General features: G+C 47.7%; 2 protein-coding genes across 8 annotated transcripts; one reads left to right on the forward strand and one right to left on the reverse strand.

Moving 5' to 3' along the window:
- Positions 1-79: 79 nt before the first annotated feature.
- On the forward strand, positions 80-16,363 carry LAT2 (linker for activation of T cells family member 2). 6 transcript variants are annotated; one of them, XM_052688506.1, is made up of 14 exons: positions 2,262-4,509; positions 6,058-6,128; positions 7,047-7,152; positions 7,728-7,764; positions 8,652-8,695; positions 9,333-9,381; positions 9,649-9,692; positions 10,070-10,108; positions 10,522-10,552; positions 10,766-10,821; positions 10,985-11,044; positions 11,160-11,222; positions 11,527-11,614; positions 12,413-16,363. In XM_052688506.1, the coding sequence occupies exons 3-13, from the start codon at positions 7,065-7,067 to the stop codon at positions 11,610-11,612; spliced, it is 597 nt and encodes a 198-aa protein (XP_052544466.1). In that variant the 5' UTR covers positions 2,262-4,509; positions 6,058-6,128; positions 7,047-7,064; the 3' UTR covers positions 11,613-11,614; positions 12,413-16,363. The 6 variants fall into 6 exon arrangements, with proteins under 6 accessions (XP_052544467.1, XP_052544468.1, XP_052544469.1 ...); XM_052688507.1 differs by lacking the exons at positions 2,262-4,509; positions 6,058-6,128 and adding an exon at positions 80-2,241; XM_052688508.1 differs by lacking the exon at positions 6,058-6,128 and having other exon boundaries at positions 2,261-4,509; positions 11,160-11,217; positions 11,525-11,614.
- Positions 16,364-16,478: 115 nt separating this feature from the next.
- On the reverse strand, positions 16,479-22,884 carry RFC2 (replication factor C subunit 2). Of its 2 annotated transcripts, XM_052688496.1 has the most exons (11): positions 22,690-22,882; positions 22,133-22,202; positions 21,660-21,701; positions 21,205-21,311; positions 20,239-20,340; positions 19,530-19,630; positions 18,703-18,860; positions 18,291-18,356; positions 17,719-17,799; positions 17,240-17,353; positions 16,479-16,782 (listed from the first exon to the last, which is right to left on the reverse strand). In XM_052688496.1, exons 1-11 carry the CDS (start codon positions 22,818-22,820, stop codon positions 16,672-16,674), a joined length of 1,083 nt encoding a protein of 360 aa, XP_052544456.1. In that variant the 5' UTR covers positions 22,821-22,882; the 3' UTR covers positions 16,479-16,671. The 2 variants fall into 2 exon arrangements, with proteins under 2 accessions (XP_052544456.1, XP_052544457.1); XM_052688497.1 differs by lacking the exons at positions 16,479-16,782; positions 17,240-17,353 and adding an exon at positions 17,384-17,572 and having other exon boundaries at positions 22,690-22,884.
- Between the last annotated feature and the right edge of the window lie 3,103 nt (positions 22,885-25,987).

The raw sequence follows: 25,987 nt of genomic DNA on the forward strand, positions 1-25,987 counted from the left end.
TTGAAATACAACCATCAGAGCCCAGTAAATTTCACAGCTTCTCTTGTCCCACTGTCTGCTTTCAACAGGAGCTCTTTGCAGCGACTCCTCCAGGCCTGTCCCCATTCACCTGGGGTGTCTGCCTGCTGCAAGCAGTGCGCTTTGAAGCCAGGTGTAGGTGGCTGATCTTCTAACCTTGCAGCACTCCTATGTGTGGAAGTGCATCTCATGGTTGCTGGGATGCTTTCAGCAGGAGCAGGTCGGTAAGCCTTCATCCCAGGCTCTGGAGGACAGGCTGTTAGTTGGTATCCTGACGTGCTGTAGTGCAGGTCAGTCAGCACTGCAGTGCTCAGGCGTCCCTTGGATTGGGTTTGTGGGATTTTGCAGTTTTGTAGGTGATGGTTGTCTCATTTTTACACAAAGGAATTTCTGGGGCTGGAGAGTTTGATTTCCAGCTGAGACTGGAGTGTTCTAACCTGGTAGAATCCTGCCTTGTGTATGCCTGGTGTCTGCCACTTATCCCACTGCACGATTGCAAGGAATTGAGTGTATCTGAAGTAGCAGAGGGCCATCTTTTAGTGGGTACATGCATTTTACGTTTATATATTCTGCAGTTTTTTCTGTTTGTTTTGTGATACTGTTTGCTCTAGTGATATTAAAGCAAGCTAAACACGGCCATTTAAAGCAGTGTAACCATATTCATTGACTTTGCTTTCTGAAATGGTTTAATCCTGTAGTGACTCTCAAGCCTGGTGCACGTTAGTAATAGCAATATCCTGATGATGTTCTGGGCCAGCTGGAGAAATGTCCTTCCAAAGCTCCACGTGTGCAGCTCGCAGCTTTTCTGCTCTTCAGGGGCTGTGCAGGAGCCCTGCTGGCGTCTGCTCTGTTCTGTGCAAAACTCAGATGGACAAGGAATGGAGATCAGGCTGTGGCCGCACACAGTGTCACAGTGGCACTGTTATTAGGTGGTACATCACAGGCCTCATGTTACTGTAGCTGTTCAGGTTACTCAGTCAAAAGCATTTTAGGGTTTCCTGTTCCATAGCTTTTCCCATAGCTGGGTGACTCTGTGGCTTTGCCTGCTCCTTGCAGACTGATTTTAACTTCCTTCGTTTCTGTCCCTTTTGCAGCAAAGTGTGCCCAAGGGCTTTAGGGACCTCCAGCACCCTGACAGAAATGCTGCTTACCTGTGAGTTCCTGCACTCTTGTGTAAAGCTCTGCAGCACCCCAGGGTTGGTGTCATTGCTGGGAACATTGCTGGTTGCCACCTTGCTGCCCAGTAGGTTTCAACCAGGTCGGTGTTCATCGTGGCAGGGATTTCCTTCCCATTATGAGATCGTTTTGTTTTGTCACCGTGCTCCCAAAATTTGCCTCTTCCTTTTAAAAGAACCAAAAAAAAAAAAAAAAAAATCAAAAAATCACTGAGTACCTCTATGAACCCCTGCAAAACCTGTACTGTAACGAATCTGTACAATTTGTATTGCTGTACAAAACTCCAATAAAAGCATTCAAACCTTCTAGGTTTTGTGTTCATCTAGCAGAATTATTTTGTCTCCGTGGATGATCTGAGCAGGTAAGAATGGGCAGAAGCTTTAAAGCACCGCAGGGTTATGGAAAGTCAGCCTTTGCAAATGTTACTCGGGCAGGTTTTGGTCGAGCTGGAGCTCAGAGCTGTGAGCTTCCTTTCCACTGGGTGGTAGCAGCTCGTATCTGTGGCTGTCCAAGAGCTGCTTTCGGTTTCAGCGCGGTGAGATCGGATTTGCAGTGGGGCGTGCAGCTGGGGCGCGGTGGGAGGCGGCACTTCCCCTTTAGCGAAGGAAACGCTCCTACGATCGCAGCTCAGAGGAAAGCTGTTTCTTGTCCTTCACAAAAACGTGCTCGCGCTGCTTCAGCAGGACGGGAAACTTCCACCGAGTTGTGAGTTTCATTAAAGCGGCCATGAAAATTTGGCTGAACTGGTTAGAACGAGGCTCACGCCTGCTCGGGTCCCAGAGCTTCCTCCTGCGAGGCAGATTTCGTTTCAGTGCTGATCCTCACGATGTTGGTAGCTCTGCTCGCAAAGCTGAGCTTTGAGAGAACTTTGCTCAGAATTTGCAGCACAGGGCGTTTCTGCAGAATGAAGTTCAGACCATGCATTGTTTTCCAATCATTCTTTCCACATTCAGTATTAGTCATCAGCTGAAGCAGATGCAGTTTTGTCTGTGATCAGAGCCCACCTTCATTGGAGCTGCTGGCAGCTGCCCTGAGGGCAGTAGAGTGGTAAGCAGGGGAGGCTAAAAGCCTCTGGGGCCCAGGGTCTTTCTATAGCTGATGAGCTACATATGAAAAAGGAAAAGAAAGAAGAGGGTTTGGTTGAGTTGGTGAAGGTAAGTGTTAGATGTTTGCTCACAACAGAAAGAGGAAAGCTGAAATGGTTAAGCCTTGGAAAAAGTCAGAGAAAGATGGAGCTGTAGTGTGGCATTTCATGTAATTCATTGCGGTGGATGAAGGGAATGGAAGCTGGCTGGTTGTGTTAGGTCAGGAAGGGCATAGAAATGGGCATGAGAGCAGCACTGCAAAAGGACTGATGTCTTTGGAGGGCATCCCTCTGCTCAGGCTGGCGTAATGAGGCTGGGATGACGCTGCTGCTTTGAATGGTTGCTTTGCTGTCCTTAGTGCTGCTCTTTGGGCACGGGGCAGCTTCCATCTGCTCTACTGCAGCTGAGCAGTCGTTCCATGCCTAACACAGGGCCTTTGCTGCAGCTCACGGTAATTTGGGGATGTCCGCAGTGAGGCAGTCAGCTCTGAAGTGAGACAGGTCAGGGGGCGGTAAGTGGGTAAACAGGATGTTTTTAGCATCGACTGTTCCTAATAAAACTTCTGATCTGCAAAGGAGGAACTGTAATCGCCTCCAGCATGTTCAGAGCAATGTTTCTGCTATAAGCAATGGGTTTTTTTATGTTTATTGTCAACTTATGTTCAAACAGAGAAAGAGCTGCTTGCAAACACTTCATAAGCTGCCTCATAGCGGAGGGCTCTGCTGGAAATGCCCGCTGTGTGGCAGCTGCACTGGCAGGCAGAAGCGCAGTTCCCATCACGTCGCACCCCTTGCACAGCCATAAGCCGAACAAATGATCCAAGGCTGGGCCTTGCTCTCCTGCTCTCTGTTTCAGTGCTGGTTCTGGAGAGCTCTCCATGCCTGGATTTCTTCTGGGAGCTGTTCTGGATGGCGCACGCAATTATTTTTGCACCGCTGTCGTGAATGAAGTGCAAACATCACTGCGCAGACTGGTGCAGCAGCCAGCTATCTTGACAAGGCAAGGTTTCCTCTGAAAGCCTGATAACAAAGTTTCCCATCCCAGACGTGCAGATACGGATGATTTACAAAGCAGATGATTATTTTATCATTCTCATGATAGAAGAGTTACCATCCGGGTAGGAGCGAGCTGGATGCAGCTCGCAGGTTGCAGCATCGTGCCAGCTAATCTCAGTACAACAACATTTCCCTGTACAGAATCATTTGTGTGTGTGGAGGGCCTGGTGCAGCTGCTCTGTTCTGTTAGCAGTTGTAGGACGTGTGCTGTGCTGGCTGTTGCTCTCTGGTGGCTATAAATAACGGGGCTGCTGTGTGTCCTATTCTTAGAGCAGGATACACATCTCCTGTGCTGAGACAGGGCTTGGAGCCAGCAGAGTTATCTATGAATCTCATTCATAAGCCCTCCTTATTAGTTTCAAGTGGAAAAAAAAAAACAAAACAAAAAAAAACAAAAAACAGAAGTAAAAGATCACAAGCTACTGCTTCGGGTTGGCTTTTGTTTCTGTAGGAGTGCGATGGAACAGTGCCAGCTGTTTGCACCCTGCCCTGTGCAATACACGTGGGTTTGTTCCTACAGCGTTGGATGGCAGTGGCTCTTGGTTGGCTCTCATTTCCATCTCCTCGTTGCCCTTTCTGAGGCTCTGCCTCCCTCCTGCTCCCATTGACATCCAGCACAACCGCAGTGATCCCAAAGCACTTTGCTTTGCTGGCGTGGGACGTGTGGGGGGCATCAGCCCAATGTGGCCTTCGATGGCTCCAGCTCTTTGCATGGCTGTTGCTGCGCAGTCTTTGCTATCGGAGCCTCTTCCTCTGCCTGCAGCCCATAAAAACGAGCCGCTTCTGCTTCTGCGGGAGCTGAGCTCGTGCGAACCGGAGCGGGGCTGACCGGCGGATGTTGGGGTTAATGATTCAGATGGGGGCAGGAAACCAGCAGCTGGCTAACGATCCCCGGAGGAGCCACCTCCAGCACCCACACGAGGAGATGGGACAGGAGGGGCCGGCCGGCTGCGGTGAGGTGGGCCGGGCTGAGCGCCGCGTGGGGTCCTGCAGAGGCCTGGGGATGGGCCGGTTTTCCCCCTCCCCGTGGCGGTGAGCTCACAGATCCCAGACTGGATCTGGGTGGCTGCTTTGATGAGCGTTCGAGGTCATCCCTGCAAACTCTTCCCGAAGAGCTCCGTGCTGGATGCTGCTCTGCTGCTGCTGCTCACATCCATCGTCTGCTGAGCTTCAAGGTATGGAAATTACCAAATGCGCCTCCTGAGCAGCACTGAGACCCCTCTGGAAGCAAAGCTGAGACTGCAAGCAGGCTTGTCTGTCCTACAGCATTATTTTCAGTATCTCCTGACCCCATCTCCCCGTGGCAGCACAGCTTTTTTTTATTATTATTATTTTTAATTACGCTCTTTCTGCATTTTCTTCTCATAAATCGATGTATTCTGGGTTCCTTCTGTGCTGAGCTGCCCTCACCCCCGCTTTTGGCTCCTGCTTCTGGGACTGCTATAGTTTCCATTCCAAAACCCCATCGTTGGCTGCTCCCATTGGGTTTTCCTTCTGGTTTGGGACTTAATGGCTTCTTACGAACGCGTGAGCTTCTTACTTTACTGTGTTTGAGGTCACAGATCTGAGTGAGAAAGAAGAGCCGTGTCTTTGCATTGATTTTCTCCTGTGATCGATGTTCAGGGTGCTACAGGCAGCAAAACTGGGGATAATTATGGGATAATCTTGTGTGGTATTGGCTCATGTTCATTGGAGCTCATTGGAGCTTTGGAGTAGATGAGGTTACTTATGACACAGGAGCACCTACCTGCATACAAGTTGCTTATATCCTAAGTTCCTATTCTGGCATCCCCCCATGGGGAAGAGCAGCGCGTGGCTTCAATGCTGCCCAAGACAAGGGAAGCTGGGAGCAGTTACAGGGTATTTCCATGGAATACATTCTCATGTTGTGATCAGGATTTTGTGCTCTGTTTTCCAGCTGAGACGTTTGTGCAACTGAATTCTCCAAAATGCCCATCTCTGGGAGTTCATGTGTGGATTCCAGTTGTCCCTTTTGTCCCATGTTCTACTGAGCTGTGTCTTCTGGTGTAAAACAAAGCACGTTCTGCTTGAATAGCTGCACAAAAGCAGACTGTATCTATACCACAGCAGCTTTCCTGAGATAGGTTAAGCGGACATCAAACCTGGCAGGAGATGGGGCCTCTTCAGAGCTTGTCTGAAGGCTCAGCACTGTCACTGCTGTGCTCCCCACCACAGGAGCTCCCTTTGGTCGGAGATTTCCATTTCTAAATGGCTTCTGTTGGAAATCTGTGCAACGGAGGCAGACAGAAAGCTGTGTTTCTTTTCTTAGAAATGCTAGAGACTGAGTCAAGCGGCATATTGCATCTGTTCACCAAGCCCATGTGCTACCTTTCATAAAGCAAGCTTTTTAAATTAGCTCTCCTCTTCTTTGAGTTTTGCACCAGTGAGTCACCCAATCAACCTGAATGAGCCTCCATTTGTTGCGAATCGCAGGCCACAAAACTAACTTTCAGGAAGGGAGGGAATACTTTTGCCTTCCAGGGCATCCTGGCAGATGGATGCTGTCTGTGTGCTATCTGCTTCAGCAACCTAAACATGTGGGAGCTCCGATCCCCATGCTGACCCCAGGTCTCCCTCCATGGCTGGTGCAGACAGCCCGGCTGCTGGGGTGACTCTCCTCTGGGTGAAACCCTTCATTTAGGGCTGCAGAGACCGAGGAAAGTGTGTTCAGCCTTCCAGATGTTTTATTTCTATCCCAGCAGCAGTGGATAAGTGCCTCCTGCTTGTCGTAAAGGACTCCATCGCCTCCCATCAGTTCCTTTCTGACACAGATGTGAGTTTCCTTTACCCTGCCATCCATGTGCTGGGTGCCTGCACCGTGTGGCTTTCCCCATCTGGGTCACATTTTCATTATTTTTTTAGTTACATTTTTAAGGGATGTGGATTTTTGGGGGGGAATTAAAGCTGCTTTACCCAAATGCTGAAGTGCTTGCTGCAAAACGTGGCACCGTTAGGCTTTAGAAATGACAGCAAACCTCATGAGGTTCAGTAAGTGTTTTTGGTACAGCAGAAATGAGATCTTGTATCTTATGAGAGGAGGTTTTGTAACAACAAAAAAAAAGATTTTAATTGCCTTGCATTTAGTGTACATCAGGCTGGTGTGGTGCTTATGGTGGGGAGCAGAGGCATGATGCTCCACCAGACACAGATTACAGCGAGGGATTTGGGAAATACCCCTTTTTGCTGTTCCTGACTGTAGAAATAAAGCCACATCTGGGAGGGAGATGCCCTACAGCGGCACAAAGTAGGTCAGTGCTGTCCACATCTTTCAGCTTTGCACAGCTGAAAACGAAGAACCCCCAAAACCAAAACACCTCCCAAACTGCTCTTACCGGAGCAGCAGCAGCACAGCAGCACGGTGTGCCCTGGCCATCAGTGCTGCTGTGGGGCCACAAAGCTCCCAGTGCTCGGGCTGGGGTCTGTGTGATGCCAGGGTGCATGGCTGTGGCTGGCAGCTTGGGCAGGGAAACGTTATTTATTGCTTTATATGAGTGAAGGGAGAAGGTGCAAAGCAGGGCAGAATCCAGCTGCTGTTTCTATCGGAAATACAGATACACTTTTGGGTTGCTTTTTTTTGCCTTGCTGATTATTGAACAAAAAATACGGTCACTGCTGTTTGTGTACGGCATTGAAAGGAGGGCAGGGCTGGTTCTGGGTGGAAATGACAGCAGTTTTCACCACTGTGTTCCAGGCTGGATGAGGCCAGGCCATGGCACAGCCAGAGCTGCTGTGGGCAGCCGCTGCGCTGATGCTGCTTGGGGTGGCTGTGAGTGCCTGCGTCAGGTGCCAGCTCTATGGTAAGGCTCTGCCATGGGCACGGGGACCCTGGGTTGCAATGGGTGGCTGCTTTCCTCCGGAGGTGTTCCCTCTGTGCAGGGTGTGCTGCTGGAGGAGAGGAGGCTCTGGGGTGGGCTGAGAGCAGCCTTTCAGTATATAAAGGGCTGTAAGAAAGGAGGGGAAAGGAGGAGAATCTTTAATAGGGTTTGGTGTGATTTAACAAGGGGGAATGGTTTCAGGCTAAAAGAGGGGAGATCTAGACTGAGTATAATGAAGAAGTTGCTTCCAGTAAGGGTGGTGCGAGGACTGTGCAAGCTGCCCAGAGAGTTGGTAGTGCCTGTCCCTGTACACCCCCAGGGTCAGGCTTGGGGGGCTGTGAGCGCTGATGGGGCTGTGGGGGTCCCTGTGCACTGCAGGCAGTGGGATCAGATGGCCTTTGGGGGCACTTTCCAACTCAAACAATTCTATGGTGGATGTGAAGCTGCAGGATGGGGCTGGTGGCCCCACTAGAAGTTTGTTCTTCCCTTTCTTGTCTCGGATGCCTGTATCACGCTTTTGCATCAAGCTTTTTTTTTTTTCCTCTCTTTTCTTTCAGCTACAAAGCGAGGAAAGGACAGCAACCAGAGGAGTCAGTAAGTTCCCTTTACTGTTGTGCTTTGCCCCAAAATCTCTCTGGGAGACAGAAGTCAGAGCTGGACCTGGTGCATGCGCTGCACAGTGCTCAGCCAGGACAGACATAATGTCAAATAATAGCATATATATATATGTACCACTATGATGTATCTATATTATAGGATATACAGAATGCACTTATAAATACACATCTGCACCCCAGCTGTGCTGCTGGCAGTGCTCGAGGCGATGCATCCCGATAAAGGGGAACACCATCACAAGGAATGACCCCAAATGAAGCAGTGACCACGAGGCCCATGAGTCAGTAACTCACTGGAAAAAGGTCTGGAAAAGCAGAGAGAGCACAACCCTGCCTCGTCCCGTGTGCTCCATGAGCAAAGCAATGCCCAGTGCTGGTGGGGCCACGCGGCAGAGCCCTGCAGCTGCAGCATGAGCAGTGAAGGAAACACCACCATGCACACCCCCTTATTTCCTTCGCTAACAGACAAACCACAGCTTAAATGATATTATGAACAGCAACGACAAAGTGCTTTTAACCCTTGATCAAGGAGCAAGCGTGGTATGAAGGAGGTCAGGTCGCCCAGCACAGGGCTCGCGGTGCCACGGGCAATGTGTGAGGCCTCACCATGGCAGAGCACTCGCTTTGTCCTGCGTGGATGTGATGTTTTGGTGCACAAAGTGTCACTGCAGGGTTTGTCACCCTGAGCCCATCCTTCTGCCCCTGGGCCGCAAGCACACCTCGACCACGGAGGCCAGGAGGAGACCCAAAGGGAGGCCATGAGGAAGAGCATCCTCAGGGTCCCTTTGGGGCCATCTGCAGCCCTCACTCTGGTTTCCATGTTATGTGCCCCAAATTCAGCTGATGTGGTGCCTCTGTTTCTTCCAGGCTGGAACGCCCGCAGCGATTTGAGGTGATTCGGTCCTACTCTGGTGAGTTGGACCCTGTGGGGAGGGGTGGTCCCAAAGCCACATAGAAGGCACCTCTGATCCCTCTGGGCTGCTCCCACCAAAATCCATGCTTTCTTTGAGAACGAGTCACTAAAGCAACACAACTAAAGCAATGGGAGAGTGAGTGTGGGCTCTGGAAGGCTTCTGCTCATGCTGTGGGAGCGGGGCTGTGGGTGATGCAGTGACTCATCCGCCATCACCTCTCTCCGCTTCCTGCTTGCTGCACTGACCTTTTGATTTCTGCCCTGGCCAGTGTGCTGCTGGGGTCTGCAGCAAATGTCACTATCCCCAGCCGCCAAGGCTGCCCTGCCCTGCCCAAAACAGCCCCAAAAAGTCTTTGTTTTGAGCTGAGCCAAGCTTGCAGCCCAGCAGTGCATCTTGCAATTGGTGCTGAGCGTGCCAGAGACTGCCAGACTGAGTGAATTTGAGGGAAAATAGGAAATAAGGTAGCAATTAGGATTGTGGATCCCTCTGACGTACACACAGTGTGTTTCTCACTGCTCGTTTCCCTTTCTGGCCCTGCATTTGAGGAATAGTTTGGAAGATGTTTTGCAATGCTGGGGAGCCCACAGTGCTGGATGCTCTGTGCTCACTGCTCTCGTTTTGTTCTTGCTGCTAGCTGTGACCCAAAGGCGAGAACGGATCAAGGAACCCAAAAACTTGGCGAGGTAGGTGGAAAGCACGGGGCACATCCTAGCTATAGAAGCACCCACTTTGCTTAACCTGAGAAATCCCCTCCTCCCCATCACCACGCTCAAAAAACACCCTGCACTGATAACTGCTGCATGGCCATCCCCACCCCAAACTCATCCACTCGCATTCCTCTGTGTTTCCCGTTGCCATCAGGCAGAGCTTTTCCTGATGCTTGGTCAGAGCTGAGGTTTTAGCTCTCTTTTCCCTCAAGCCCCAGCCACAAAGGAAGCTCTTTCTTTCAGGAAAGCCCCCGAGGAGCTCAGCACCTCCTGTCACGTTGGCTTTGGTGAGCATCAGCGGCTGCAGATCCGTGCGTAGTGATGTTGCAAAATCCATTTGCAAAACATGCGGGTGTTGCAACTCTTCCAGTAGCTGGGAGCTCCCACTGGTTGGGGGGAAAAACAGAGGCTCAGTGCCCACACCCTGAGCTGTGCTGTAAAAAAAAGTTGGGTGGTGCAAAGGTTGTTGGCGGCCGTGTATGGGGCTTGTGGTGGTCTGCACAGGGACAGCTGATGGGATCCTGAGCATTACATGCAGGCTGCTTTGCTGCAGCTCACCAGTCTAACTTAGAGCAATAGGGGTGGACAACCTGCAGCCCACCCCAGCCATTCCCCATCTCTGTGCTGCCTCGTAGCCCTCTAACATGCCTGTGCTTTGTCCCAGAGAGCAGTGCTGAGCCCCGCTACCAGAACTTCCTGACAGGTATGTGCTGTGTGGGCAGCTCTGGGTGGCTCGTGACGGCCCTGTGATGGGAGCTGGCCTTTCAAGCTCTGACTTGCTGTATTTAGGCTATGCTGAGCAGCCAAGGAGGGGGGACAGAATGCTTGCAGCAGCCCCTGGCTCCCTCCTGGAGCTGGCACCAGCCCAGCGAGAGTTATTGCTGCACGGAACTGCACTCTGCTTCTCAAAATAGGGGATAATTCCCAATCTCCCTGCTGTTTTGCAGGGCTTGTCCTGGTCTGCTAGGGCTCCCAGCCCCGCTTAGTGCTGCCTTGCTGGCTTTGGGGCTTGCTGCCTGCAGGGTTGGCCACTGTGCCTATGCTCAGGAGAACTGGGGTGTTCAGGGGTTGGTGCTGCAGTGTGGTGTGTTAATGGGAATCCCTTTATGTTTGCAGAGGACTGCCTACATGGGGATGCTGCCTACGTGTAAGTGCTCTAGGTGCACTTTCCATCTCCTTTGTCACCGAGACAGCTCCTGTGTCACCCCACATAGGGCTGTGGCACTGTTGGCCCTTATCACCTCTGTGGGTGATGCTCTGTGGGGTCTGGAGGCCGTGCAGCTGCTGCCCCAGCCTGCTGCTCTCCCTTGGGCAGGGTGCATTTGGGTGGCAGAGGCTGAGCACAGCTTTCCTTCCATAGGGAGCCTATCCCACTGGATTACTACAGCCACAACAGATTCTTCTCCCCACCCAAGGGTAAGGTCTTCAGTGCCCTCCCTTCTCCAGCAGCCAGCACAGCACACAAAGGACAAACAGCCTCACCTGCAGGCAGCTGCCAAAAGCACAAAGCCCTGCAGGTGCCGAGGCTCCCCTGGGTCACTCACATTTCCCTCATTCCCCTTTTCTCTCTCTGCCAAAGATGAGGACTCACATTCCTACCAGAACGTCGTCATTAGTGATCCTTGCAGCTCTGAGCTGGGTAAGTGTGGTGCTGTCATGTTTCGTAGTGAGCCTTAATGAGGTTTAGCCTCAAAGACCCAATTTTATCTAATTTACTGTTCAGCATCACCCATCCAAACTCTTCTTACTTGCAGATGATGCAGAAGACTACGAGAACAGCGCAGCAATAGAAGTCTGGAAGGTGCATCAAGCAGAAGGTTTGTCCTCAGCAGCTGCTCATGGTGAGCAGAGTGCTGCTGTGCTGCACTGTGCTCAGGGCCATGCAGGCATCACCACATCTCGAGGTGTTTTTATCCACAATAAGTATCTAGAGCAGTGTGCACATCTCTGCATTGGGTGTTGCTGCGGTGATGGCTGCTATCCCACTTGTGCACTCTCTAGAGCCCAGCTCACTGCTGGTGACGTATCTGTGAATTTGCTGTGACAGGTCACACAGTGTGTATGGTGGGAGTGTTTTAAGACCGTCCCCATTGCTGATGGCTGACTTTCCATCCCTGTTAGCCACGCTGTATGCAGAGAGCAAGGATGAGGAGCCAGACTACGTTAACACAGACCCAACGATAGATGCTGTCCTGCTGTCAAAGTGAAGGTAATGGGAGCAGGAAGGCAAGGATTGTATTTTCTCCTTGGGGAACTTGCAGTAGCCAGAACTACTTCAGATCAACTCTGAGCCACGCACTGCAGGCAGAGCCCCAAACCCCTCCAGTTTGCAGCACGGAGGCAGAGCTCAGCAGGGGACCCCTGGAGCCCTGCTGCTGCTGCATGCTTTGCTCTGCTCTCAGCAGCAAGCTGCTGGCTGCTGATACTGAGCAGACAGCCAAAAGTTAAAGCACTTGCAAAGAGCTGCAGGAAGACTTCACACTGTGCTCATACATACATCTGTGGTGTATGTATGTATGTAACTCATGCTGGTCATCCTGCTCCAACCAGAGCCTGGCTGGGAGAGGGAATGGGACCAGTTCCACTCCCCTCATGGTTTTGCTCCCTGAGAGCCTGCAGGAGCCAGTGGGATTGTCCCTGTGCAGCTCCAGCCTCTGGGATTTACCTGCACAAACTGAGCAGGTCCTGGTGCTCACCACTGACCAGTGGTGGGCAGGCTCCTTGATGGGATCTTTCTGAAGCCATACCGAGCATTTCAGGTTTGCTCCCAGCATCCAAAGCACAGCCACCCTGCTCTCCTCATAGCAGCACTTGTTTCAAACTTGAGCAGCGTCTGGAGGGAGGGAGGCCAGGTCACCCTTGAAATAAAATGCAGAGGGCTGCAGCACTCACTTCTATGAGCAACCCTGCATCCACTTCTCTTCCATGAGAAATGTCAGGGATTACATTTCTGTGCTAATTGCAGCATGTTCTGCCTGCTTTTTCCTTATCTCCCTGCTGTTTGCAGGAGCCACAAGACTCACTGTTTCCCGCTCTGATTTCAAGTGTTCTGCATGAAGTCTGAAGAAGCCCTTTGCCGAGCTGCACAAGCCCACCCAGCCAGCACGTACATCGGGCAAGAGGCGTTTTCCATCCCTCAGTCACATCTTTTCCCCATTGTGCCTGAGATCACACGGGACAGGTGTCATTGAAAAGAAGAGATGCTCTGCTTGAAGCCCTGACATCCAACAGCAAGGATGCGACCGGAGGAATTTCTGCCCAGCAGCAAAGCCTGCCCAGCAGCAGCACCCATGGACATGCTGTGAACTCCTGGTCCCGTCTCCCTTCCAGGCCTGCGTGCTGGAGGGAACACGGCTGCTCTGTGCAATGCTGTCTCCTGCCAAGCGTGAAATGATTCTTTAAATTGCCGAGCTGCAGTGCAGCCAACTACTTAATTTGTCAGGCTGACTCATGCACGGCGGTATTCAAAGGCAGGGATTAGGTTTTGATTTAGTTCCTACGCTCTCCTCCAGAAGCTGTTTCCTACAGGAGAGGAACTGGCAAGGCAGAGGTTGCTTTTACAGCAGCAGTGCTTTTCTGGAGCTCAATGAGATACCAGACTGTTACAAAAGCTAAGGACTAAAGAGGATTAAGCCCTCATCTGCAGCTTGTAATTCGCAGTGTCTGTGGCAGTTCTCCTTGTCTTTCCTTATCTGCTTTATAACGATACAAAGACGCTGCAACGACTGATGAGGTTTGATCCACAGTTGTCAGCCTCACAAATTGCAGCTCTGTTTGAGATTTGGAACATCAGTCCTGAAGTGTAACCTCTTGGGCCCTCGTGCATTGGTCTGGCACCATCTTAGCACTTATTTATTAAAATTGAAAAGCCCTCAAAGAAAATCCAGGTTTTTCTATAGTGGTTTGCTGCAATGTGGGTGCTGTATCTCTGATGAAGTGACACAGGCTGACTTGAAAGCATGTGTAGAAGTGACCCAGGGTGATGTGTGGGATCCTGCTGGGAGAAAACATTGCTCCATGCAGCCTTATTCCTTAGAACCGTCTCAGAACTGCGCTTCAAGAAGGGACACAGCCCACAGCACACATCTCTGGGGCTGGTCAGAATGTGCAGAGAAGTGGAGGTAAGGGTGAGAGCCCTGGAGTGGGAGAAGAGGATGTCAGGTGCTTCCTGCTGTTCGTGCTCAGCTCTATTTTCAGCAGAATTGCTGTGAGTGTGGGGCCACTCTTTGTGTAGCTGCAGCAGCAGGTGGTTTGGTGTTTGGCTTGGGAAATGTACTTGTAGCTGCTACAAATGCATGCATTCCTGCTCCCACGGGACTCTAGGGACAGAGGATGCAGTGCACGATGTGCCTGTGCAGCTACAGCAGCCTGCCTTTCTGCCTGCCCCAACCCTTCCCTTCAGCTTTTGCTCACGCTCTGGTTTCTGATGTTTAAATGCTGAAACTTTGCACAAGTAAGGGACACAGCCTCATGGAGCAGACATGCTGGCTCTACACAGGCTCATGGACAGCCAAGGAAATGAGGAGATGCCTTTGCTACTGAAACAGAGCACCTGGCCCATGAAATTGCCATTGCTGGTGGCTTCTCTGAAGAAGCTCTCACGTTTCACCAATTGCTGCAGACCACAGATTTTTCAGGATCTGCTAGAGGAAAAGGGTGAGCTGCATTCTCAGTGATGTGCCAGGATGCTGCACCCACTTGTGGCTCATCTCATTCCCAGAGGGAGACATTAAATGCTTGGAGTGTGATTAGCAGCAGTTAAAAGATTCTTGGCATGCAGTGGTAGATTCAAAGACCTCCTGGGATGTTCTGTCCAATAGGTGAATGTGCTGCCAAAAGATTAAAATGCAAGATTTACTGCTCACCTTGCTAAGCAGGGAGGGGGATTAGAGGAATTACATTTTCCTGCAATGAGGTTCCTTCATTGCCAGAATCTGAAAGCTGCCGAGTGTCAGCAGGCAGAGCAATAGATTTGGTGTGCATTCCCTCACCTTTGTGGGAGTCCGAGCAAATTGCCCTCCTTCCAATCTCCAGAGCAGCCAGCTGCAGAGAGCAGCAAATCCTTCCTTAGGGTTGTAAAGCTCCTGAAGTGCTTTTCAGCCAGTGATCTCATTGTGCTGGAAGATATCCAGGCACTGCTGAGGGAAACTTCGTCGATGTTTTTAGTCTTGTTCTGAAACGTGAGCTTTCTCTTTGCAGCAGGTGGGTACACACACGTGTTCACTGGTTAACTGTCCTTTCAGAACTCATTTTCAGGTATGTAAGGATTTCTGGTGCTAAACCCAAACTGTCAGATCGTTGTGCTGCCTGACAGTAATTCAAAGGGCGCTGACATCTCCCTTGGGTACACGTAGCTCTTTTTCCTCACATCAGGGAGACAGCCAAGTGAGCAATTTTCTTCCTGGTTTCAATGTTAGAAGACACATTAGAAACGTAGTTTTGGCCCAGCCACTATGGCTAATGGAGCTGGGAAGCTTTACCTAGCTACCAGAAAGCAGCAGCTCTGCACTTACAGGGAGCAATCAGATTTGGCACAAGAGGCTGATGGCCTTTCTGACACTGTTCCTCTTCTAAGTGAAGGTGAGTATAACTAAATCCCCCCAGTGCTGTGGAGTATTAATTTGTAAGTGAACTGGCTCCAAAGTGGAGCTGAAAGGCACCGAGTGAATGTGCTGAAAAGAAAGCTGCTCACCAGACAGAAACAGCACCTGTGATCCTCTGAGTTTGTCACTCCTGTGCTGGCACCACCAGAGCAAACTGCTTAGACAAGGGAATATTAGCCTACTGTCTAAATAACGTGCTTTATTTAAGCTCTTGTGGACAAAAGCTGTGATGCAGTGTCTGTAATACAACACTGGAAGTCACATATTTAACAGTATTTCTGCTAGGCGTGACAAATCACTGTCAGCAAATCAAACTTACCCCAATTTGATTAATACCTAGTGAAAGGAGAATGCACTTGTGAGTGTTGTATCCATAAGAACTGTTTCCCTTATTCCATTCAGGAGCCAACTCAGAAGTGTCTGTGCTTTAACTGACAATCATCTTCATTTCCTTTGTCTTAGAGCTCTGCCAGAGGAGCTGCAGAAAGTCTTGAGGGTGCAATTTAGAATGCTACGTCTTTGCTGCTAAAACTCATCGCCCCTGGGGCTGAATCAGAGAAATGAAGGGTGTAACCAGCTGTGGCTTCTGCACAAGGGCCAGCCTCTGGGCTGATACTGCAAGTAAAGATCAGCTTGGCACTGAAACAACATGGTGTGGGCAACAGGATGCTGGGGGTGGTAATCTTCAACAGGAGGGGTGGAGTGAAGGGCAGGTACCAGAGAGTTGTACCTCTACTGTGCTTTGTTCCACTGCTATAACCAGAATGTATTTAGGTACTTCAAGACAGCTCTGCTTAGAGATGCATATCTGACACCAGATATAGAGGTGGTCACATTAAATTTATATTTGTTTTCACTCTGCATTTCACACTTTATTGCTCCTCTGAGCTCGCAAGGTGGTTTCCAAAACCAGGCAGAGAGGAAACCATGATGCTGTAGCTTTTTTTATTGAAACTACAGTAAAATGACATTACTTAATCTGGACAATGGAGAAAAGAGAATGGAATGCAAATGCAGAGCACCTCTGAACTTACATGTTTTTTAAATATTATAGATGTAGTATCTGTAATAATTAGCTGTCAATCCTAAATAATTAATCCTGAACAAGTCCTAAACAATCAGCATTAAGAAATGTGTACTGTTCTGTACTTGTTTGGTGAAATGTCTTCCTTACCATCACACAAAAATAACATCCAGAACGGCGCCTGCACAACATGCCTTAATTGTAACCTCATTAAGATCTCTTTCTGTGCAAAAACTTTTCCTTCTTGGCTTCAGTGAGGCCACCTCTCATGATTAGTCAGGAGGTGTAATCATTAACAAAGGGATGAAAATTTTGTCTCTCCTGCTGTTAAGTCTTGGTATCGTTGCCATAGGCAGTTTTGTTGAGTGTAATAGATGCCATTGCTCCTCCCTCCTGAGCTGTCAGCCCTCTCCTCTGCCCAAATCACACAACAGGTACAAGAGTGCTTGAGTTAAAGTAGATTTTAAAGCTTTATTTGTCTAAATTAAAAAAAAAAAAAAAAGCAAGTTAATTTGATGATAGAACCTGGTTCTGGGATTTAGCAAAAACAGACTGATAGAATTCAGGACAAACACAGCTGCTGACCTCACACACCAGGCCTTCGCCTTCCACAACACAGGTTTCAGCTCAGTCAGGTTTCTAACTTGCTGCAGGAGCTGCAGTCTTCTGACACAGCCTGGCAAGCAGTCCAGCCATTTGTAGCAGTGAGTTCACACCTTCTGCTATCTTCATATGCGTGTAGCCAATTTCCTGGAGAGAAAAACAATGCCAAACCTTCTGTTTTGTCCTGCAGTTTGCATACGGTCTGACCGATGATGCTCCACTATATCCCTCACTCCTAAGAAACTATCTTCAGACTTGTCTGAACTTAAGAAAACCATTTGTGGCTATGGACTATTGCATTCTCACATAGACTAATTAGAACGAGGTTTTTTTTCTTAAATGAACTTTCGTTTCGCCATTTTCTTTGTAAGTTGATCACTGAAGTGACATCTGGCACTTCTGTGGGGTGTTAGACCTTGAATGTCAAGTGCTCTTATTCACAAACTAATAATGCAGGGTAAGAAAGAAAACAGTAATAACAAATACGGTTTTTTTACACTAACAAACAGCAAGCAGAAAACTCTGAGCTTGCCCTGCGATAAAAATCCCATCCTCTTTTTATAACAGACAAAAAGACCCCATAAGTAAGCAGTTTGATACTAACCTTGATAAATTCCAGCTTCAGATATTCTGGCATTTGAAAGGTTTTACACACACGGAAGATGTTGCCAATCACGTCTTCTGGAGAGTATCCAAGTCTCCACAGGTGGGCAAGGATCTGTGCAGGCAAGAACAATCCCACATTTATCTGCAAAACCGATCATTTGAGTCAAGCAAGTCCATTTTTGAGGCAGGCACGTGCAACTGGTGAAACTACTCATGCTGTTTATCAAACAATTTAACACTGATTCTGTTTAGTGAGTGATTTCATTACTGCTTGGGTTGTTGTTTTTGGGTGGTTTTTTTTGCTTGATGGGTTATTCATCTGAACAAACTCCTGTAAAGAAGAGATTTCACTCAGCAATTCAGATGCATGGTTTTGCCCTATTCATAAAGAGCAAGCAGTGCACACTGAATTCTTCAGATCAAACAGATGTTCTGCAGAGGAAAGGTGTGTCTACACACAGAACACACAAAACCCACCTTGTATGCTTCATCAATATTTGCATTTATGCAGTGTTGTATCATTTCTTTCACAAGCAGAGGGTGAGGCTCGTCACATACCTGTATCAAACAAATATTACACTTCAAAATACTAGAACATCCCATAATTGAGCTCCCAAGTGTTCTCACCAAGCTTTTATACAGTTCAAATATTGAATCAGAATGTCTTACAATACAGATTAATTACATTTTAAGCCGTATGACACTTCTGATAACATAACAATCCTACTGTGGTAGACTCGATAGCACTGCATGAGAGCACTCAAGTAACAGACTCAAAAGTTACCAGTGTGCAATTTCCCAGCAGTTATGTGATTCACGTGCTTTGAAAGAGCAGGAAAGGCAGAAAGTCTTAGACATGCTGTCAGGGACTGCAAGCACTTCCTGCCTTTCAAAAGCCAGGCACACTTCTTTGATTATTGCCATCACTGCTACATCTATCAGTGTCTGCAAAGGGGTAAAGCACAATCAGAGTCATGTATATCTGAAGACAGGTCTCACACAGTTACAGTGTTGGACTTTTACCTGCACTGTTTCACAGCACTACTGACCTTAAAGACGTTTTCACTGTTTATGAAACCAAATCCAGAATACGTGGACTGTAAGTTGTTTAAGGCCTGCAAAAAGGAAAAGAAAGACTTCAGTTATTCTGTGAAGTGCTCTGCTTCTGACTGCACCCCTCAGGATGAAATACACTTCTTGGGAAATGACACCAAATACGCAGTTTTCAAGTAGGCAGCAGACTAAATGCATGCAGACTGTTTTCCTCAACAAATTCAGTATCTGATTTCCACCAATTCCCTTTTAAGGAGCTTTAAAACCTTGCAAAACCAAGCAGTTTAGTTATTCCTGTGCTGTACGTCACTTCCCCTTTGCTTTATATCCCCAGAGATGAATCTTTGAGAGCCACAACTCAAAATTGCTCGAACAGAAGGCTTTGTTTCCCTGCCTTCCCTCTTTTACCTGTCTCATATCTCCTTGAGCTGTGAAGATAATGGCTTCTAATCCATCATCTGTATATGGTACATCCTCTTTTTCAACAATTTTCAGTAGCCTGGCAAGGATCTGTGAATCTGTCAGTTTGGTGTAACGCAGCACTGCACACCGAGACTGAATAGGCTCTGAGGACAGAGATGCATAATTAGCATTTCTTAACAACAAACATAAAAACATTTCATTTGGGAAGAAAAAATGTCCGTTTCCAAGCTCTTAACCACCCTTGATTTGTCACTTTAAGAACACGTAAAGCAGAGTGAATACAGCATCTGCTTAAGCACCACAGTCCTTCATTTGAACCCAAGTGTGTTACATCTATCAAGGATGATTTCTTTTGTTCTCCTGGTTTTCCTGGAATATAGATGTTTATCCTACTTTAACTGCTAAACAAGAACAGATTGAAGCTCTACAATGTGTTCACCTACAGGCAAACTTCAAGATTGCGCTTCAGAAAGCAGGACAACAAAAGGGACTCAAAGTCTAGTAAACAATACACCAAAAATCTAAGCTGTAGCAGAGCTGGATGGTGATTAAGCCTGAAGAAATCCGCTCTGCAGTCATGCACAGCACTTTTCATGAAAAACAGCTGTTTGGAAGGTTCATCAGCTATGCAAACGTGCTCTTCATTAGCTGTTTTACAAAGCATGAGATGTTTTGGTGGCTTGATTTTCCTGAAGTGCCGTGGCTTCTTGCAGTTTGAGCAGGCTCCAAGTGGTTCTGAGGACTACTTTGGAGGTTACCCAGCAGCATGGGGAGCATGTGACCAGAACACCCAGGCACTAACAGAGCTTTACCTATGATTTTATCAGAGGCATTGCACGCGAGAGCGAAGCGCGTTGTTTTGGAATAGATTTCCATTGTTCTTCTCAGTGCTTGCTGTGCTCCATCTGTCATGCTGAAGAAGAAAAGGAATTAGGACAGATTTTACCCTTCACTGACTTAAAGCTGCAGCCTAGTGACTATTTTTTATACAAGTTTTAGAGTTTACTGATATCGGACAGTGCTTTGTAAATTACCTGGTAGTTTTGATTGGCAAGCCTCAGACTTTGGCAGGCACATGAACCAGTCAGCAGTCATAACCTCAGCCAGTTATTGAGACCTCCATCAAGTTAACATGTAAAATCAAATCAAACTTAAGAGTACTGCTAAGAATACTACTATTTATATGCAGGAGGAGAAGAGTGTCCCGTTTTTATCCAGTGAAATTAAGAGTCCATGTAAGCTAGATTCTTTTCAGAGAAAAACAGCCAGTGAACTGGAAGATGGTAAGATTACACTGAGCTAAATCCCAAAGTGCTTCACCCCAATATTCAGCATTTCCTTTGAATCCATGATCACAACTTAGTATGAGGAATCTTGTAGGAGTACTGTTTAATACACATTTATTTCCTCTCAAATCTTTTTTGATAGCCTGCTCAAAACATCGCATACCGTCCAAGACAGCAGGACAGATAGAAAACATTTCACATAGTAGAAAGAAGGTCAAGAAAAAAAACAGTGTACCTGTCAGCTTCATCGAGGATGATGATTTTGTGCCGACCCTTTGGAAGCGTGACCTTTTGCTGAGCAAACATTTTGATTTTGTTTCTCACTACATCAATGCCTCTGGAACAACAATTGAAGTCATTTATGTTCAGTCGGGTGAAATTCCATAATGGCTTTCATTCAGCAGCCACAGTGGCTGGACTGCTCCTGTGCTCCCCATTCTTGCACTGTTCATTTCCGTTCAAAAGTAAGCAGTCAGCTGTGCCAGGACAATTATTGTGAAGCTGTGCTAGCACAACATGAATCCCTTCCTAAACAGTCCCAGCAAAGACTTACTTTCAAAAATAAAGGATTTTATTTTTTTGTTCTGTTTAGAATATGCATGTTATGCCATGATTTGTGGAAGAGCTATGGAACTAAAAAGGCTGGTATAAACTACTGCATTCCTAACCCTCTGTGAAATGTCCTCAAAACAGTGTCTGCTACAGAATTTGGGAAATATAATCAGCCTTTAGTGCCTGATTGCTGCAGAAGAGTCAGTGCCTTCTACACACCTAACATCCTTATCCTACAGTTACTCCCAACTGCCCTTACAGTCTTAATTTCTATCGCTTCCCCTTTTTTTTTCCTAAGCACTGAAGGGGTTCATTATAAATAACTCATTCACTTTTCATTAGGAGGATCTTCACAAACGCAGGAAACATAACTCTGAAGTAAATTTGAGAAGACAGTACTACTATGTATTCTGCCCTCCATCTGTTTATATTTTTTTACATGGCAGTTCCTGTCGAGTTTATAAAACATCAAGTGATAATACCTACAGTGCTAGTTGGACACCAAAAATCGCCTAATTTTGAGTTGGAAAAACTACATTAAAGTAGTAGGGGCCCTACTGTAATATTATCAAGTTGGCCTGAGTTCAACTAAAAATAAAAATGGATACTTGCTTCTTCATTAAGCTTGATAAGGCTTATTCCTTCTCACCTGTCATTTGAGGCATTCAGCTCCAAAACAGCATCCTTTAATGCAGGGCCAAGCAGAGCACGAGCCAAGCAGAGGATGCTGGTGGTTTTTCCCGTTCCAGGGGGACCCTGGAAATACAACTGCTGATGAGTGCCAAGCCATTTCCTAACCTGTAGTCTCTGCAATGCTCCCCACTCATGAAAATCAGCTGCAGCCACAGCTAGAAGTGACCTGAGCTCAGGATCCTGCCTCCAGCAGCACAGAAGCACAAGACATGCTTCAATAGGCACCCAAGAGCCGAGTTAGTTTTCAGTATTTCAGTAACAGAAGGTTGTTTACTTGCTGTGTCTTTTGCTGAAGATACTGCTCTGCAACCATACCATCTCTTTCAGTGGTACCACAGTGCAAATCTACACTGGTCATGCCTGGATCTCTGGACTGGGACTGACACAGCCAAATGCCACAGCAATACTCACCGCAATGATAATATTTGGGACATTCCCTTCTTTTGCAAAGACCTAGGAAAGAATAACAACAACAAAACACCTGTGTAAGAACACAGAGGGAACAAAGTTTCCAGTTCTATTCCATTTTAACCTTAAGAAAGAGCTGCCGTGTCTCTTCTCTCCTGCTTTCATTATTTTTTTTTTAATCTTGCTGCTTCCATGCTTTCTTCCAGTTAAAGGTCAGTCCCCATATTACTACAAGGCACAACTTTTAAAGTTGTATTTAAGCTGTGGCCAATTTGCACAGCACCCCAAGTACAGAAGGCGTATTTATTTGGAATACTGATCAGATTTGTCCTAAGACTTGTGACTTCTAAAGAAATTCAGAAAATTTCTTGTCCAAATGTTCAGAGACGGAAACGTGGAAGTTCTGTTTCTGCTCCGGGGATGGATGCAAAATGGCATTTTTTCATCTCACCCATGAACAAACAACAGCCACACACCTCCAGCCTGCTCACTGTATCTTCGTTTCCAACTACTTCACAGAGTTTCAGAGGTCTGTATTTTTCCACCCTGTAGAAATAAAACCCAAGCACTGAGGCACATCTAACTGAACTTTAACACTGCCCTACACCGCTGGAAAAGGAGATTAAGATTACACGGGGCATTAAGACAATATGGGACAAAGATAACAGGAGGTGTCTTTGATGCGAACTCTGCAGGGATGCCAAGAGCAGCATTTTGCAGCACAAACTGTCTGAAAGTTATTTTATTTTCGCTTTTTTAAAGGAAAAGATGGAACCCCGCGCGCAGCCCGCGGGGCGCACAGCCGCCTTCCCGCCAACGGCACGCCCCGCCCACTCACCCCCGCCATAGGCCACTCTACGCCCCGCCCTCCACTCTCTCCATAGGCTACACTATGCCAGGCCCCGCCCCCCACCGCGCTCCGCACCAATGGCCGCGCCGCTCGGCCTTTCTTCCCGCCCCCAGCTCCATTTCCCTCAGCTCCGCGCGGCCGCCCGTGCTCTCTCCTGAGGAAGCGGTTCGGACCGCATCTTACCAGGGCAGCTCGTAATGGCCGCCGGCAGCAGGGGCGGACCCCAGCGAGTCGGCTGGCCCCCGCTTCTCAGCAGTTGCGGGCCCGGCCTTCTCGTCCTCCGTGACCTCCACCACTTCTTCCTCGTCCTCCATCGCGGCGGCTGCAGGCCCGGCCCGCTTTCCCGCCGCCTCCGTGAGGGACGGCCGCGCTGCGGGCCCGCCTCGTGGGGCGTGGGGGAGGCAGGCCGTAGGGCGGAGCTCTGCGGGGAGCCGTGGGTTTGAGAGGGGATTTGTGAGTGGTCAGCGGGCTTTATGCGGCCTGACATAAGTGTGGGTTAACCTCGTCTTCCTTAAATTAGGAAATTAAATCAAGATGTTACCGTGTGGCGTACAAGGACAGGGCAATTGGCTTTATTTCCCCAGCGTTCAGAACGTTTGTAATGCGAATACCACATGAATACGTTGCTGTCCTGACGTTCAGGCTGACTGTGTTGCTCTTTTCCTTCGGATATAACTTGCTGCAGTGTTCAGCAGGAGCCGATGTGAGGCAGTAAAATATTGCAGCTGCATACAGCACTGTTGGTCATAAAAGCCTGTCAGTACAGCACACGAGTCATGCTTTGATTTCTTGCCAAATTAAACAGTTGTTATGCTCTTAGGAAGTACCAGCCTCTGGATAAGATATAATTTTCCTGGCCAGGGTTAATTCTCCCACTGTACATGCAGGATTACTGCTGATAAGGGCTGGTTGAAAGACTATTTGTGAGAATTGATGCAGAGTGCCTGATGACAGATTTCTGTGATGTGCTTCTGCTAACCGATTACAATATGTGTTTGTTTGCAGATTAGCCTTCCAAAGCACTGCACCCTCTGCGTAGGCAGTGACTCCTCACGTATCCGCAGTGGTTCTGTAGCTTATAGCGCAGGTATTTATTGAGGGTACAATGGTATTAGTAGGGTATGTGGGTAGGCATACCTCAGTTGAAAGCTTTGACAATCACCTGTCCCAAATTGTGAACTGTTGGTATTGTCAGCCTGAGATCACTGGATATACATCCAGGATAAACTGAGTTGCAACTTCAGTGCTGAAATAGCAGAACTTTTTTGATGTATAATCAACACTGCATGAAGGGAGAATGACCCTGAATTTCAGTAAATTCCTGCTGATGTCCTTTCATGCCCCAAAAGATATGCAGAAAAAGCTTACTAAGCATCTGTAGCCAATATACAGTACAGATAGCAGCTTTTTGCTGATAATCTAGTTAGCAAGATGAGTGCTATTCTTGGATGTGTTCAAACAGCATCTTCTACTAGTAATGAAGATCCTACGAGAGAAATAAAACAGTGATCCTGTGGTTGTCCCAAGAGCAAGGATGTCTCAGCTGCAGGTGTTTGCTGTAGAGAATGAGGCCTTTAAAGTCCACCTGGAAGTTCTTCTCATCTCGTCTACACTCAAACTCATACTGTAACTCCTATAGGGAAACTAAATCTCAGTGCAACAGGTTTTGTCAGGGAGTTGGTAAAATGCAGAAGTTGTGGCAAAAGAATTGCTGTTTTGCATGTTACAGCTGGTGGCAAGCAAAGTAGTTTTGTTTTGAGTTTGAGCAAGAAGTTTAAGGCAGTGGAGTCGCTCGAGGAGAGGCAGTAGTTGAAAACAGTGACGAGCTACAGTGATGAAATGATGAAGGGGGAGGTGAGGCGTCAAACCTGCGAGGCAAGGGAAATAAGCACAGCCTCAGGCAATCGTTATCAAAAAGTACATGCGTACTGCATATTTGCTACAGATAAGTCACAAAGTTCCATGTAATGCTTTGAGGAAGGTGGGGAGAAATGCAGAACATTCAGGTGGTTTTGCTTTGGGTGAAAAAAAGAAACAAAACCGACCAAACAACAAACCGTAAGCTTAATTTACCATTATTTTGTTATTCAGCATATTTGAAACGCTGGGGGCTGAGACCTTAAACTACAGTGAAAAGAGAAATGCCAAGTTCCTTCGGCTGTTCCACATCCACACCAGCCCTGCAGTCCCAGTTTAAGCTGTCACCTCCTATTGCAGTGTGCTGTTGTTCAGCAGCCACAAGTAGGTCACGTAGCACAGATGGTCTTGCTGCCAGCAAAACGTGGAGTCTGCAGTGCGCTTTGAGGCTATTCCCTGTGCTCTCTCCTTTTCATACTGTTAGTATGGAGAGAGTGGAATGAATTCTGATGCTACCAACAGTTATCGTCTGCTCACTGAGACTGTAAGCATAAAGCAAAGGTCTACAAATACCAGGAGTGAAAAAAGTGATGGTTGGAAAGAGGGCTGGATTTGTGCTTTATGAAATATGGCATTGCTATGTTAGGGTATTTCCTGGGCTTAGCTTATCTTCACCCAGACTGATGGAAGCCTGGATTCATGCGAAGCTGCTGTGCTTGGCCTCTAAAGGGGCAAAAAAAAGTAAGCAAAAAAAGGGGAGAATGCTGCTGGGATATGTGGGATTAATTTGTCTTTCTTGCAGCATCATAGCATCCTTCTCTTCATGCACTTTTTTGTAGAACGTAACTGGGAGAGGACGTGTACCACTTAAAACTTGTTCCTAAATACTATGGCTGAGTTCCCTGCCAAAACACCAAAACCTCTGAGTTTATTTCCCTATCCTCTGCCTGATCTTTCCTCTCTTGTCAGCATCTCCACTAGCTGCAGAGCAGCAGCAGCTCACCAGTGCAGCCTGGATAAACGCAGTGTGACAGATGCCTGCTCTGTTACCTGGGTGCTTTTATTTACTAAATCTAATTGCTCTTTACATTTTTGTGAAGTACCTTCCCCTGTTTTGTTTTGTTTTGTTTTGATGTTGTCACATGCAATTATAAGCAGCATGCTGTCTCAATCTCAGCTTAAGTAATTTATGCTGCTAGAAGTGAGGGAAGTCACAAACTGCAAAGAGAAAGTAGCTGGAAAGACTGAAGGTTGTTGCTATCAGAATACTCTCACGTTGTTAAAAAGAAACACATATGTGGCTATTTCATATAAGCATCTAAAAACACTTATAGGATTAGATTGAAGTCATCACAATTTTCATCCAGGCTAGCTTTGTTATGATTTCTGTATGGGTGCTGAGGGATGTACTATAATTTGCCCAGTGCTTCACACTAGGCTAAAAGAGCAAGATTGAGGAGCAGTGACCTGCGTTTCTGGTCTTTGGATGCTTCAGGCTGAAAACGTCATTTAAGTTTCAATTATTTTTGTTTGTGTGAAACACTTGGGAGAGGACTACGAGGGTACAGAGCCAGACGTGGTTTCGGCTTCAGTCGGCAGAGGGAGCACAGACACCTGTGTGCGG

The sequence above is a fragment of the Tympanuchus pallidicinctus genome, unplaced genomic scaffold (genome assembly GCF_026119805.1).
Source record: "Tympanuchus pallidicinctus isolate F22 unplaced genomic scaffold, pur_lepc_1.0 scaffold24, whole genome shotgun sequence".
Lineage (NCBI taxonomy): Eukaryota > Metazoa > Chordata > Aves > Galliformes > Phasianidae > Tympanuchus > Tympanuchus pallidicinctus.

Coding starts and splice junctions, on each gene's coding strand:
- RFC2 (XM_052688496.1), bottom strand. CDS start 22,820: ATGGAGGACGAGGAAGAAGTGGTGGAGGTCACGGAGGACGAGAAGGCC. Junction 19,631..20,238: donor ATCCTCGATGAAGCTGACAG/GTACACTGTTTT, acceptor TTTCTTCTTCAG/CATGACAGATGGAGCACAGC. Junction 17,800..18,290: donor ACAGTGAAAACGTCTTTAAG/GTCAGTAGTGCT, acceptor TGTTTGATACAG/GTATGTGACGAGCCTCACCC.
- LAT2 (XM_052688507.1), top strand. CDS start 7,065: ATGGCACAGCCAGAGCTGCTGTGGGCAGCCGCTGCGCTGATGCTGCTT. Junction 7,765..8,651: donor GACAGCAACCAGAGGAGTCA/GTAAGTTCCCTT, acceptor TGTTTCTTCCAG/GCTGGAACGCCCGCAGCGAT. Junction 11,045..11,159: donor TCCTTGCAGCTCTGAGCTGG/GTAAGTGTGGTG, acceptor TCTTACTTGCAG/ATGATGCAGAAGACTACGAG.